The 16,160-nt window shown below is 43.6% G+C and overlaps 1 protein-coding gene across 3 annotated transcripts in view; it reads right to left on the bottom strand.

The window, feature by feature from the left end:
• dlgap4b (discs, large (Drosophila) homolog-associated protein 4b) overlaps nt 1-16,160 on the bottom strand; it is a 614,332-nt gene that overhangs the window by 35,354 nt on the left and 562,818 nt on the right. The window contains exon 1 of one of the 3 annotated variants that reach the window (XM_080204772.1): nt 8,121-8,212. The exons of the other annotated variants lie outside the window; for them this stretch is intronic. Within the exon in view, the coding sequence (XP_080060898.1) occupies nt 8,121-8,190 (70 nt within the window). The 5' untranslated portion in view covers nt 8,191-8,212. Of the gene's footprint in view, nt 1-8,120; nt 8,213-16,160 lie in introns of those variants that run through there. 3 annotated transcript variants of the gene reach the window in all.

The following is a 16,160-nucleotide window of genomic DNA, read 5'->3' on the forward strand; positions in this document are numbered from 1 at the left end:
ATCAGGCAAGCTAGGAAAGTGTTTATCTGGAGTAAGGGAAAATATGAAGCCATCAGACAGGAAATTAGACGAGTAAATTGGAAGGAGGTATTCTCGGGGAAAAGTACTGAAGTAAGGTGGCAGATTTTCTAGGAATGTTTGTCTGGAGCTCTGCACGACAACGTTCTGACGAGACTAGTTTTAGTAGGTTACGGGAACCGTGGTGCACGAAAGTTGTAACGAACCTACTCAAAAAGAAAAGCGTACAATAGGTTCAGAGAGCTAGGCGATGTTAGGGATCTAGAGTATACAGCTTGTAGGAAGGAACTTAAGAAGGAAATTAGGAGAGCCAGAAGGGGTCATGAGAAGGCCTTGGCAGGTAAGATTAAGGAGAACCTTAAGGCGTTTTACAAATATGTGAAGAGTAAAAGGATGAGATGTGAAGGATTAGGACCTATAAAATGTGAAGGTGGGAAAGTTTGTACAGAACCGGTAGAAATAGCAGAGGTGCTTAATGATTACTTTACCTCAGTATTCCTGGTGGAAAAAGATCTAGGTGGTTGTACTGCAGGCTTGCAGCACACTGAAAAGATTGAGTATGTGGACATTAAGAAAGAGGATGTGTTGGAACTTCTGAATAGCATCAAGTTAGATAAGATGCTGGGACCGGATGGGATGTACTCCAGGTTTCTGTGGGAGGCAAGGGAAGAGATTGCAGAGCCTCTGGCAATAATCTGTGTCATCGATGGAGACGGGAGAGGTTCCGGAGGATTGCAGATGTGGTCCCCATGTTTAAGAAAGGGAATAGGGATAGCCTAAGAAATTACTGACCAGCGAATCTAACCTCAGTGGTTGGTAAGTTGATGGAGAAGATCCCGATGGACAGTATGGTCAAAAGTAGTCAGCACGGCTTTGTCAAAGGTAGATCGTGCCTTACAAGCCTGGTTGAGTTCTTTGAAAATGTGACTAAACACATTGACGAAGGAAGAGCGGTAGATGTGGTTTATATGGACTTCAGCAAGGCATTCAATAAGGTCCCCCATGCAAGACTTCTTCAGAAAGAGAGGGGGCATGGGATCCAAGGGACTGTTGCCTTGTGGATTCAGAACCGGCTTGCCCGCAGAAGGCAGAGAGTGGTCAGTAGATGGGTCTTTTTCTGCATGGAGGTCAGTCCCCAGTGGAGTGCCACAGGGATCTGTTCTGGAAGTCTTGCTGTTTATAATTTTCATAAATGACCTAGATGAGGAAATGGAAGAATGGGATGGCAAGTTTGCCGATGACACGAAGGTTGGTGGTGTTGTGGATAGTTTGGAGGGAAGTCAGAAGGTGCAGCATGACATAGATAGGATGCAAGATTGGGCGGAGAAGTGGCAGATGGACTTCAACCTGGATAAACGTGTAGTGGTCCATTTTGGCAGGTCAAATGGGATGAAGGAGTATAATAATTTGGGTAAGCTTCTTAACAGTGTAGAGGATCAGAAGGACCTTGGGGTCCGGGCCCATAGGACTCTTAAATCAGCTTTGCAGGTAGAGGATGTGGTTAAGGTGGTGTATGGTGTACTGGCCTTCATCAATCGAGGGATTGAGTTTAGGAGTTGGGAGATAATGCTGCAGCTTTACAAGACCCTAGTCAGACCCCATTGGAGTACTGTGCTCAGTTCTGGTCACCTCATTACAGGAGAGATGTGGAAGCTATTGAAAGGGTGCAGAGGAGATTTACAAGGATGTTGCTTGGATTGGGTGGCATGCCTTATGAGGATAGGTTGAGGGAGCTTGGTCTTTTCTCCTTGGAGAGACGAAGGATGAGAGGTGACCTGATAGAGGTGTATAGGATGTTGAGAGGCATTGATCAGGTGGATTCTCAGGAGGCTTTTTCCCAGGGCTGAAATGGTTGCTACGAGAGGACGTAGGTTTAAGGTGATGGGGAGTAGGTACAGAGGAGATGTCAGGGGTAAGTTTTTCCACTCAGAGGGTGGGCGAGTGGAATCAGCTGCTGTCGGTGGAGGCGGAGGCAAGTTCGATAGGATCTTTTAAGTGACTTCTGGATGAGTACATGGGACTTAATAGGATTGAGGGTTATAGGTAAGCCTAGCAGGTAAGCGATATGGTCGGTGGACCGAAGGGCCTGTTTGTGCTATAGTTTTCTATGTTCTATTACAAATCAGAAAATGTAACATTGCAATTCAGGAAAGGGAGAGAGAAAACAGGGAACTATAAGCTTGCTAGTCTGATATTAGTAAAGTGCTGGAATGCATTAATACAAAAAAACTGAACATTTCAATAGTATGATCAGGCAAAGTCAACATGGTTTTTAAAAAGGGAAGAGTGTCTGATAGTTGTATTCAATTTTTTAAGGCTGTATTTAAAAGGTAGATTTAGTATACTTGGATTTTCAAGAAGATGCCAAAATGCCATTTTGGGGGTAATATATTGGCATAGAGGTTTGGTTAATAGACTGGAAGCAAGTTGAAGGGGGGAACAGTGGGCCATTTTTGAGCTGACAAGCTGTGGTTAGTGCTACAAGGATTAGTGCTAGGGCCTCAGCTATTTACAATCCATATTAATGCCCTCTGTGAGCAGGCAACAAAGTGGCAGTTACACCATAATGTGGGGAAGTATGAGGTTACTCACTTTGATCAGAAGAATAGAAAAGGGGAATATTTTTTAAACTCGTGAGACTTCTAAATGTTGTTCAGAGAGTATACTCATACAAGGAATATAAAGCTAGCATGCAGGTACAGCAAATAATTAGAAAGGCAAATAGCAAGAGAACCGGAGTACAAGTATAAATAAATCTTCCAACAATTGAACAGGGCTCACATCTGGAGTACCACATGCACTAATCTCCATATTGAAGGAAAGATATACTTGTATTGGAGACAGTACAGCAAAAATGCACTTGATCTGTCCATGGTATGAAAGGATCATCATTTAATCAGAGGCTGATGGATCTATATTCTCTGGAGTTGAGAAGAATGAAAGTGATCTCACTGAAACATATCCAAGATTCTAAACAGGCTTGATTGGCGATTGTTTCCTCTGGGTAAGGAACCTAGACCAGTCTCAGGATAAGGGGACAAGGGACACCCAACATGCTGCAAACAATAGCACTTTCAAGGAGGAGAGAGATGTGGAACAAGGACAAAGTGCCAAAGGAGTGGGAAATGAAACCAAGAGGTGATGTGATGATAAGGTCTTTGCAACCAATCAGTTGGGGAGGCTTCTGTGTAAGCCAATTTAAGCTCAATAAATTGGATCAAATCTCCTTCAATTTCAAATGTTTGAGTGGCAGAGCAGAATCACGGAAGCAATTAGAATGTCAAGTTAAGTGGGGCAAGAAAGAAAACGGTTTACTAACGCTTGGTAGGATCAGGATCAAGTGAACAGGAGGTGAGTACCAAGCTTTAAAGTTGCAGCCTGAGCTAAAATACACTTAATGCTTGGGGCTATTCCGTATCCTAAGCAGAGAGAGAAGGAATATTGGGAGAAAAAGTGGAAAGATGGCAATCAATATAGTTGCAAGGGATTGCAGATCAGACAGCAGCTGTAGATATGCCTGCAAGCAGTCCATACTTCCATACGTATAGGTAGCCTTCTCTATTGGGCACCCCGTGCATTAGTGACACACACACGGCCACCTTTCCTGCTAGCTTCAGTAATCTATGCACCTATACACCCAAATCCTGCTACTCTTGCATCCCCTTAAGATTTACATCCTTCATTTTATATTGTCTGTCTATGTTCTTCCAACCAAAATGCATCCCCTCACGCTTCTCCGGGATGAACTTCATCTGTCATCCTCCCAGACCACCAACTTTGAATTTCAAAACTATCATCCTCATTTTACAATGCTTCCAAGTTTTGTATCATCCACAAACTTTGAAACTGCCCCGTGCACACGAAGATCTAGAATATAAACGTACACCAGGAAAAGCAAGGGCCCCTAAAACACACACTAGGGAACTCCACTACAAAAACTTTCTTCCTACCCAAAAACTATCCATTGACCACCACTGTGTTCTATTACTCGGCCAATTTTGTATTCATATTGCTTCTGTCTCCTTTATTCCACAAGCTATAACTCTTCAAGTTTATGTGGCACTGTCAAATGTCTTTGGAAGTCCATGTATACCACATTAATACCGTTACCCTAATCAATTCTATCAAAAAACACCACCTAGTTAAACAACTTTTCCTTTAGAAATCCGTGCTGGCTCTTCCTGCTCAACCCACGTTTTTCCAAGCAACTAATAATTCTACACCAAAGAATTTTTTCTAGAAGCTTACACAAGGACAATTAGACCAACAGATGAGCATCAACATGAAGTAGTCTGTTTCACAATGATTAAGAAGTGCTGATATAACTCTGGATTCTGGTGCCAATCTGATACCAAGCGTAATAGTGTGAGGTGGGGGGAGGGTCTCAGACTTTCTGCATTTGACACGATATCGAACATAATGCCATAGCAAAGCCAAGCTGCCTGAAAGAATGGTTACAGGGTCCAGTGAACTAACTGGTACAAAGCTCTTTTAAACATTTTAAGAAAAACTGGAAACAGAGATTGGCAACCTGTAGCACAAATAGGGTGCTGACAATTATGAACCAAAGATTCCAATAATAGATGCACACCAGAGAGGCAAAAGATTTAAATTCTGGATTTTCACTGGACTTTTAAGCAGAACATCAGCTAGAAATGTTGCTTTCACTATTGACTGGAGTAAGATATCCATTATGAAAATGGTTAGTTCTATTATGTTTCATCACAAAAACTGATAGGAAAGAGGACTTAGGCTTCCAGCACTATTATGTTCTAATTACAGTAAAGCTGCCATAAGGATCTGCTCAAGTCACTTCCCTGCTGTGATAGTTTTTATATTCAGTACAGTTCATTAACATCTCCAGTAAGATGTTCATAAAAAGCTAATCACTTTAACAAAGAACAATGATCTCCCACAAATAGCTTTTTCTTCCACATACAAATGATTAGAAAGCCTTAACCATCACTGAGGATTTATAGGAAAAGGAACAAGGCTTAAAACTCAGACATATTTTGGCTTGAACTTGTACTGATCAGTTACAAATGCCATATTTATGAATACAATAGATCTGTAACTTCAAGCACATCTCCAGGATTAAAATCTATTTTTAGACATATGTATTAAGAATTGAAAAGAAAACTCGATAAGCATTATAAAATATTGTAATTTAAAATTAAGAGAACCCGTTGCCATTGTCTTTATCAAGATAGAGTCACTTTTAAATATCAAATACTAACCTAAATAAAAGATGGATTAATAAACATCCCACAATATATGAGAAGCAAATCACATCTGGCGATCTCAAATTTACCAAAAAGTGAAAATGTTCTGATAGAAGAAATACCGCATGTTTGCTTTGAAGATTTTGGAAGAATTTAATGAAATATGGCCAAGGAGACTCGCTTAAAGTATTAGGGTACATGGTATAAAGGAAATGCAACAACACGTTGGCTAAAAGGACAGAAAGGGGATAGTACTGGTTAAAAGACTTTCTGGATTAGAGGAAAGTAATTAGTGGTCACTATCAGGGACCACTCACACATACATTAGCCTGAAATTCAGCATAATGATGCACAATAGGGATTACAGATCACGGAAAACTAAAGCAATGCCTTACATAAAGTAAAGACTCAATTCTTAAGTACATTGTCTAAAAAAAATGTAGAAAAATTAAAATAGGACTCCAAGACAAATAGTTAACACTGTAAACGTTACTGGCCCTAACATCATCCTGGCTGTTGTCCTCTGCTCAGGAACTAGTTGTGCCCTAATTAAACTATTCCAGTACAGCTACATCTATTCACATAATGTAAAAAATTGCCCAGCTATGTCTGATGCAGAGAAAAACAGGGCAAACCCAATCCAGTTGCCAAATAACAAAGAAACATGGCCATTTATGTTGTTTGTGGGACAATTAGCCATGACAAAGCTTCACTTTTCCTGCAATCCATTATCCAACCCTATATATGCTCTCTTGCAAGTAACAAAGTAGAAACCATCAGTCAAAAACACAGCTGATTTCTACATGCCCCAACCAGAGGCCAATTACAGCAGACCCCTTCATTTGCTTACTACACCAGTCTATGCTAAATTTTTGCAAAGGACAAACATGTTAAACTCAATACCATATCAAGCAATTAATTAGCCCCACAAGCAATCAGAATAGCTAGAAGCTCAGAACTTCTTACATATCATTTGCCACTTCAAGAAGTGCTGCTGCTTTTTGTTTAAGCTTTTAAAGGATGAGAGATAGTGGGCAGTGAGGCACAGGGCCAGAAATCATTCATGCCATTCTGATGTCATCGTGAACCAGAGCTCAATCCATTTATAAATGCAGAATTCAGACTGAATTACAGATTTCAAACAAGCAGCTGATGGATAACACGATTAAGATTGCATTTAAAATACAACATACATTGAGTATAGGCTTTTAGTGAGCAGCCAAATGTTGGCTTCTCAAACCTGCTGTTAAACAGCCTGTCATCAAGAAGCTTTTTAAAAATTGATTGGACAACTGGCGTGTGATGCAGAGTGACGCCAACAGCCCGGGTTCAATTCACGTGCTGGCTGAGGCTATTCATGAAGCCCCTGCCTTCTCAACTTTGTTCCTCACTTGAAGGATACAGATCCTCAAGTCAAATCACCAGCAGTCAGCTCTCCCCCTCCAAGAGGAGAACAGCTTATGGCCACCTGGGACTATGGTGACTTTACCTTTTTAAAGATGTATCCATTCATGGGACATAGGCACCAGTGACTATATCAGCATTTATTGCCTATCCCTAATTGCCCTGGAGCAGGTGCTGACCTTCTTGAACTGCTACAGTCCTTGTAGAGTATGTATACTGAGTGTTGTGAGGAAGGAAGTTCCAATATTTTAGCCCAGCGACAGTGAAGAAATGATGCAGTTACAAGTCAGGATGGTATGTGGCTAGAAAGGGAACTTGCGAGTGGTGATGCTCTCATATGCCTGCTGTCCTTTTGGGTAGCGAGAGACTGTGTGTTTGGAAGATGCTGTGGAAGGAGGTTTGAGGAGTTGTTGAAATGCATTTGATGTATAATACTGCAGCCACTGTACATCAGTGGTGGTGGGAATGAACCTTCCTGGTGACCGACTGGAACAGGCCGCTTTGTCCCAGATTGTTCAAGCTTTTTCTTGGCTGTGGGTGAAAATGTACTCATGTAGGCAAATGGAAAGTATTCCAACACATTTCCTACTTGTGCCTTGTAGTTCAATCATCTTGGTCTCAGGTCATCACTACAGTAGCTCCTCAGGGTCATGTTTTCAGCCCAGCCATCCATAGCTGCTTCATTAATAACCTTACTACTAAAGATCAAAAGTGGGATGTTTACTGATGATTGCAACGTTCAGCACCATTCACAACTTCTCAGATACTGAAGCAATACATGTCCATATTCAGGTTTGGACTGAAATGGCAAATGACACGTGGGCAGCACAGTGGCACTGTGGTTAACACTGTTGACTCCCAGCACCAGGGACCGAGTTCAATTCCAGCCTCAGGTGACTGCCTGTGTGGAATTTGTACATTTTTCATGGATTTCCTGGGGGTGCTCCAGTTTCCTCCCACAAGTTAGGTGTCTTTGACAAAGGGTCATCTGGACTTGAAATGTCAGCTCTTCTCTCTCTCCTTACAGATGCTGCCAGACCTGCTGAGATTTTCCAGCATTTTCTCTTTTGGTTTCAGATTCCAGCATCTGCAATAATTTGCTTCTATACAGGTTAGATGGATTGGCCAGGCTAAATTGCCCTATAGTTTCCAAAGATGTGTAGGTTAAGTGGATTAGCCATGGTAAATGCGAAGGATTGTGGATAAGGCTGTGTAAGGCGCCAGATAATGACTGTTTCCAACAATAGAAATTCCAACCACTGCCCCATGACATTCCATGGCATTACCATTGCTGAATCCCCCACACACGATACCCTGGGTTGGCTTACCATTGACGAGAAAGTAAACCAGGCCAGTCATATAATAAATATCATAGCAAGACCTGGGTCAGAAGCTGGGAATTTTACAGAGAGCAACTCACCTCCTGACTCCTCAAAGCACATCCACTATCTACTTTATGGAATACTCTCCACTTGCCTGGATGAGTGCAGCTCCAACAACAGTCAAGAAGTTCAATGTCTTCCAGGACACTTGATTGGCACCCCATCCACCGGAATAAACAGTCACTCCCTCCAACATCGACAGACACCATCCACTAAAATTAGTGTTACATGTTCAAATTGTGATAGATGGATTAACAGTGGTTAGTAACAGCCTTAATTAAAAAGCAGCAATAAGTAATTGGAACTTTTAAAAACATACAAAAATTGGACCACGATTTTATACCATTGTGAATTCATACCCAATTGGTACATCTTATGTGACAACAGCTTGAATAAAAATTAACATGCAAACAGATTGGAATTTGATATTCAGATATGAAATAACTGGTGTAACTCAGCATGTCACTGGGGGTTACAAAATAAAGTCTGAACATTGTAAGTGATATTTTACAAGTTTTCAATATTCTGTCTGAGGAACAGTATTTGTGGTAGGCCAGAGTGGAGAACAGACATTACTACGCACTGGTTGGGCTAAATGGCTGAATTCTGCAGTACATTCCATATAATTTCAGATTAAAACGAACTAGAAACTATTTAATAAATACTGTGAAGCTAAAACAGCAAATGCTGGAACACACAAGAGGACTGGCCAACATCTGCAGAAACTGGTGATTCAGAGGTCACTTGGACGGGTACATGCAGACTATTCAAAAGTTTCAACGCAGTTGTCAACTAATCATTAGTTTCCCCAAATGCAGGGAGGACTGCATCATGAACAGCAAGTACTACTTACTATTATAAAAGAATACAGAAATCATCTTACACAGGAATATTTGCTTCTCTGAATTATGATATAGGAAGAGGCAAATTGGAGGATATTAGCAGAAAATGCTCAGGAAATCTGGCAACCAGTGTCGAGAGAGCACAAAGTTAACAAGGTAGGTTGATTATTGTTCATAACTGGGAAAGGTTAGATATGTAATCTCTAAGTAAAAATGGGTGGGGGTAGGCTAGGAAAAGGAGGGATGGTCTGCCATAAGGTGGAAGGCAGGAGATATTCAATGACAGAGTTGTTGTGACAAAGCCAAAGAGTGACAGTGGGTTGAGGGCAGCACAGTGGTTAGCACTGCTGCCTCAGCGCAGGGACCCGGGTTCAATTCCAGCCTCGAGTGACTGCGTGGAGTTTGCATGTTCTTGCCAGGTCTGCATGAGTTTTCTCCGGCTTTGTTCCACAGTCCAAAGATGTGCAGGTTAGGTGGATTGGCCATGCTAAATTGCCCCTTAATGATCCAAGATGTGTAGATTAGATGAATTAGCTGTGGTAAATGCGAGGGGTTGAGGTGGTGGTGGTGGGGGGGGGGGGGGGGGGGGGGGGGGTGGAAATGGGTGGCGGTAAGCTTATGTAAGATGTTCTTGCAGAGAGCCAGTGCTGTCTTGATGGACCGATTGGCTTCCTCCTGCACATTACAAGGGTCCTATGGTAAGTCTGTCCAGAAGAGAGTGGAATAAAATCCTTACAAGCAGCAGCACATGTAGCTGAATGTTAACTTTCTCCATAGATGTTATTATGCCTACTGAGCATTTTGTTTTTATTTCACATTTCCAGAATCCATAGTTTTTTTTTTGCTTGTGTGTAGGAAGATGCTGCATGATTAGCACTTGTTCAGGAATTGCAGAGAAACTGAGTTGGAAATTGGAACGAAAGCGACATAATAGTAATATCACCGGACTAGTAATCCAGCGACCTAAATTAAAGATCCGGGGACGTGGGTTCAAATCTCACTATGTCAGGTGGTAGAATTGAATTCAATCAATAAAATCTGGAATCAAAAGCTCGTCTCAGTTAGATGACCACAAAACTCTGATTGTTGTAAAAACCCACTTAGTTCACAAATGTCCTAAGGGAAGGAGATCTCCCATTCTCTCTTCTGCACTGAGACCACCAAACAGACCGGGTGATTGCTTTGCTGATCATCTCTGTTCAAATGACAAGCTTCTAACTAATTTTAATTCTCCTTGCTCCCATGCTGACGTCCGTGTACCTATGAAGTTTGAGGAGCAGCTGCTTTATTTATTTGTCGGAAGTAAGTTGACATTAACACTACAAGTTACTGTGAAAATCCTGTAGTAGCCACACTCTATGCCAGTTCAATATACAGAGGGAGAATTTACCATGCCCAATGCACCTAATCAGCATGTCTTTTGGACTGAGGGGAAACTGGAGCACCTGGAGGAACCCCATGCAGACATGGGGAGAACGTGTAGACTTTGCAAAGACAGTGACCCAACCCAGGAATCAAACTCGGGTCCCTGGCGCTGAGGTGGCAGTGCTAACCATTGTGCCATCTTGCTGCCTTCATTTTTCGACTCAGTGCTTCACAGTTTTCAGGACTCAACATCAAGTTCAATAACTCGAGATCATAACTGCTACCTCCATCTTGTTCTGTGTTTTTTCACTTTGTTTTGCTCGTCTTGTTTCTTTATTCCTTCAGGTGGTTATGTAACCAGTTACACCTCATTCAGACACAACCTTTGTTTCTTTACTATATCCATCACCAATCTCTTCGCCTGCTGCATGATTAAATCTTTTATTTAATCCCTCAAATCCTCCACTCAATTCTCCTCCAACCCTTCTACTGGCTCAAAAACTCTTATTTTTCTCCAATACTGATGACCGGTCAGCGACCTGCAAGGTTACCACACCTACTGAGCTTTTCTGTCATTTTTGTTATTTCAGGTTTCCAACATCCCTGATATTTTGACTGTAGAGTCATACAGTCTCAGAGGCTCTTCAGCCCATCAAATCTGCTCTAACAAAACTGTACTAAGACAGTGGTTAGCATGTTCTCCCCACGTTCACATGGGTTTCCTCCACGCGCTCTGGTTTCCTTCAATGGTCTGAAAGACATGCTGGTTAGGTGCACTGGCCATGCTAAATTTGTGTACCCAAACTGGCACCAGAGTGTGGCGATTAGGGAGATTTTCACAGTAACTTCATTGCAGTGTTAATGTAAGCCTGCTTGTGGCTAATAAACTTTACTTTTAACTTTCCAGCACGTGACCCATAGCCTCGAATGTTGCGGCCTTTCAAGTGCTCATACTTTTTAATGGTTATGAGGTTTCCCCCCTCCATTACCCTCCCAGACAGTCCATTCCAAATGCACACCACCCTTTTCCTTATATCCTCTTGTCATTCACCTTAAACTATTCAGTGTACCTGAATAGGTGTCAGAGTGTGGTGACGAGGGGATTTTCACAGTAACTTCATTACAGTGTTAATGTAAGCCCACTTGTGATTAATAAATAATCTTTAAATCTTGTGTGTCAATCAGGTCCTTCCTCACCACCTCTGCTGAAGAAAACAATCCAAACCAATCCAGCCTCTCTTCACAGCTCAAATGTTCCATCCCATGCAATATCTTGGTAGATCACCTCTGCACCCCCTCCAGTGTCATCACATCCTTTCTATAGTGAGGCAAAACCTCCCTGCTGTTATAATCTATGCCACGATTGATAAAAACAAGTATCCCACATGCCTTAACTACGCTGTTATCCTGTCCTGCCATCTTCAGATCTGTCATCCTTACATAGACTGGTCTACACGCGACTCCAGACCCACACCGTGGTTGACTCAACTGTCCTCTGCAATGGTCTTGCAAATCACTTAGTTCAAGAATAATTAAGGGTTGGTAACAAATGGTGTTGCCAGCAACACCCATATCCCATGAAAGAATGAGCAAAAAGAAACCCAAGGTTCCAAATGGTCAGTTTCAGCCTCAGTTACCATGGAGATGGATGAGGGAACTGGTTGTGGCAGGAGGCTTCGCTTATCTTTCCTTTTATCACAGGAAATTTTGCTCATTGAATATCGCTAGGAATGGGACAAATCAGAGAAGGATCAAGAGGTAATGCAAATTTGAATTGGATGTTGACAGTGTACATGTGGAACCTGATGTGTTTTCAGGTGATGTCACTGAGGACAGCATGTAGGTGGTAAATAGGAGTCAGCCAAGAATAGATCTTGGGGGTCTAGAGAAGCAACAATGCAGGAACAGGAAAAGGCATTACACGTTATTCTCTGGCTACAGCTGGATAGATGAGAAAGGGAGGCGGGTTGGATGGGAAACTGAAGGCATATAAAACTTAAGGTTAGAGGGGGAAGAAACAGCAGAGTCAAAATTGCAAGGGCTTTTGACAAAGACTGGAACATAACATGGGGCTTTCCAGCTTAGCTGGAAACATGTGGGTTCCCATAGAAATGGTTTTAATCTGGAGGAAGAGTTATTCATGAAAAGGTTTAAGGCAAGAATAAGTTCAGTTAAGTGCAGGAAGTACTGGTTGATAACTGATTGGGCTTTTGTTCAAAAAACTGGAAGGTTTACAGGATGCTCAGATGAAGGATTCAAATAGACAGGGAATACACGCTATCACTTTAAAAAAAAGTTGTTTTAACAACACTGAACACTTACCATAATGTTCACAAAATGGCCCAAGACAGCCTTGCATTCATACCAAATGTCTCATCACCACTGCTCAGACAGCATTCATTCAGCAAATGATTCAGAAATTTATCATATTTAAACAAGAGTACTCACAACCATAGGTACCACAACTGCATTGTTCGTTACAGTACACTCTCTTGTAGAATTAACTTCTATTGGTTCAACTTCGTCAAAGCTATGATAGACACATGCTGACCTGGCCAGGTTTTTAAAAATTTGTTGAGAATCACAATGTTATCTGTGGTATTTGGTTGTCTCATCAAATTACCACAATCAAAACCTATTGTTTCAGCAAGTATAAGAATTTCACTAATTTACATAATCAGCTTTGCACAAACTGCAAGATTCACCCCCACATTGAAACAGATTACATTAATCTGTGTTTACTACTTGCTACTCAACTCAAGTCAGCCTTGCCACATCCACCCTTGAGCTCTGATGCTCTCCCTCTTCCTGCCACCGTTACCACAGGAAGTTCTTTAAAAGATGCTCTGCTGTCTGATGAAGAGAAAAGGCTCTTGAAAATGCAGCAATCAAGTTGGGGAACATAACATTGTAATGCATCAGTTATGAAACACTTGTGCAGAATCAGAGGGATTTCAATGAAATAATATGCAAAGATCTGTGGTGAATATGTTCCTCTGTGTAAACATCAAACCTTGACCATCCCCAAATGCTAACTGAAACCAACATATTACAAAAACATGCAAGCACGAAGAGTTCCAGAAACTCCTACTGCTACATTATAATTTCAGCAAAAATGTTTGGATCGTGACTTCAGGCTGCTGCACACACTGTACTTCATTGTTCACAGGAAAGTACAACAAATGCTGAAGGACTTTTCTACAGTCCTGAAGTACCACCCTTCCACAGTCACCACCCTACATTACAATCAAGAGGTGGAAAACCATGAGAGTTAAAAAAAATGTTGGCAATGGATTCAGTTACGTGTTCAACTGGCTGCCTATGATAAGTGCTTCATGCATATAGTAAATTCAACAAAAAAAATCTCCCATGCAGTAAGAATTACATGGGAACAAACCCCATGTAAACAGTTAGGCAGAATCAAAACTTTGAGCGACGGGGAGGAGGGGAAGGAAGAGAGAGAAAGAATCTGAAAAATTAACACAAACCTTGTGGGTGTTCTTGCACTCACTGACAACTTCAGAGGGGAAAAAAGGATGATCAAGGAAGAGATGGGGGAAAAGAGAAAGGATTCTGGCCACGTAAAAGTGGGTCAGGAAAACAACAGGCAGCTACAAAGAAAAAGAGGCAGAGAGAGAGAGAAAAGGAGAGGGGCAGACAAGGGACAGAGAAAGGAGGGACAGAGAGGAAAGGAGAAGGGCAGACAGAGAAAAAAAGAAAAAAGGGGGGGGGGACAGACGGAAAGAGAGGAGGGACAGATAGGGAGTGAAAAGGAGAGACACAGACAAAAAAGGAGGGACAGACAGACACAAAGAGAAAGAGAGACAAAGAGAAAGAGACAAAAAGACAGAAAGAAAGCGAGAGCAGAGAGAGATGCAGACAAGGCAAGTGGGAGCTGACAACACTAGTTTCAAGTCTCTCTCCGCCGCCGCCTGTGTGAAGTTGGCCCGATTTAAAGGGGGGAGGAGAGGCTGAACTCCAGACAAACAGCCGGCGGCCAGGGACAGTCAGCGGGATGATTGCCGGGGGGCGGGGAGAGCCGGTTTTCCCGGATCCGCTCGCCGGTTACCTCAGGAGGAGGGCCACCAGCAGTGTACCGGCGGGTGGCGGCCGATGCCGTTAAACCCCGGGAGGGGAGGCCGCCCATCACTGACATGTCAAAAGTTGTATCTAAAAAAAAGATGGCATCGGATTTTTTTCCCCCTGAAATAAAACACAAAAGAAAAGATACAAAGAGAGGCAGCCGCCGGGGAGTAGAGAGTGGCCGGAACGGCCCATTCACTGCCTCACACACGGTGCGGAGACAGGCTGGTGGGGAGGGGGGGGGGGGTCTCTGCTCTCACCTGCCGGCGCTGTCCGTCTCCCAGGGGGGGCTCCGCCGTCTCGAGCGCGTCCGTTACACTCAAAATTCCGCCCCGCCGCGAGCCCGCCATGGCGCCCGCGCCTGCTCACTCACTCACCCACACGGGCAGGAAGTGACGCGCAGGGTGGGGGAAGCCACGCCCCCTCCTCCCAACCAGGGCGCGGCACGGGCGGCGGCACGAGCCAGGCTGGCAACTCCAGGAGTGAGTGCGGAGCCGGTGGTGTTGGTGCACTGTGTCCGGGCTGGGTGTCAAGGCAACCTGCAGTGTCGCCTCCATCCCAGCAAACTTTCACCTCACTCCCACTCATCCGAGCAAACTTGCATCTCACACACTCCCGTCAATCCGACCCATCAAATTTGCACCGCACTCCCCACAATCCCAGCAAACTTGTATCTCACTCCCCTCAATCCCTGCAAACTTGCACCTCACTCCCCCCATCCGAGCAAACTTGCACCTCACACACACCCTTCAATCCAACCCATCAAATTTGCGCTTCACTCACCTCCTCCATTCATCTCAGCACACTTGGACCTCACTCCCTTCAATCCCAGCAAATTTGCACCTCACACAACCCCCTCCAACCATCCCAGCAAACTGCACCTCGCTGACCCCCCCCTCCATCCCAGCAAACTGCACCTCAGTTTCCCACCCCTCCATCCCAGCAAACTGCACCTCACTGACCCACCCCTCCTTCCCAGCAAACTGCACCTCACTCCCAACCCCCCCATCTATCCCAGCAATCTGCACCTCATGCAACACCTCTTGATCCAAACAAATCTGCACCTCGCACCCACCCCCCCTCCATCCAGCAATCACAGAATCCCTACAGTGCAGAAAGAGTCAAATTGGGCCCATCAAGATTGCATGGACAATAATCCCACCCAGGCCCTATCCCCGTAACCCACATATTTACCCTCCCTAGTCTTCCTGATGCTAAGGGGCAATTTAGCATAGCCAATCAACCTAACCTGCACATCTTTGGACTGTGGGAGGAAACCGCAGTACCCGGAGGAAAGCCACACAGGACGGGGAGAACTAAAAGCTATAAGTGAATCTGGGTCCCTGGCACTGTGGGGCAGCAGGGCTAACCACTGTGCCAACATGCCACCCTCTAAACATCCCAGCAAATTTGCACCTCACCCACCCCCCCTTGTCCAAGCACCCACCCTCTCCAACCAAGCAAACTTGCACCTCATCACTACCCTCGATACAAGCCAACTTGCAAAAGCAGCCAGCATAATCATGGACCCCAAGCACCCCGGACATATTCTCTTCCACCTTCTTCCATCAGGAAAAAGATACAAAAGTCTGAGGTCACATACCAGTCCACTCAAGAATGGCTCCTTTCTGCAGCCTTCAGACCTTTGAATGGACCTACCTCATATTAAATTGGTCTTGCTCTACACCCTAGCTCTGACTGTAAAACTACATTCTGCACCCTCTCCTGCCCTGTGTACACTATGAATGGTATGTTTTGACTGTATATCGCAGGAAAAACAATCACTGTATTCCAATACATGCAACAATAATAAATCAAAAGGAAACTTTCAGTATTGTGACCCA

This window comes from Carcharhinus amblyrhynchos, chromosome 16 (genome assembly GCF_965287045.1).
Source record: "Carcharhinus amblyrhynchos chromosome 16, sCarAmb.v2.hapA, whole genome shotgun sequence".
NCBI classification, from domain to species: domain Eukaryota; kingdom Metazoa; phylum Chordata; class Chondrichthyes; order Carcharhiniformes; family Carcharhinidae; genus Carcharhinus; species Carcharhinus amblyrhynchos.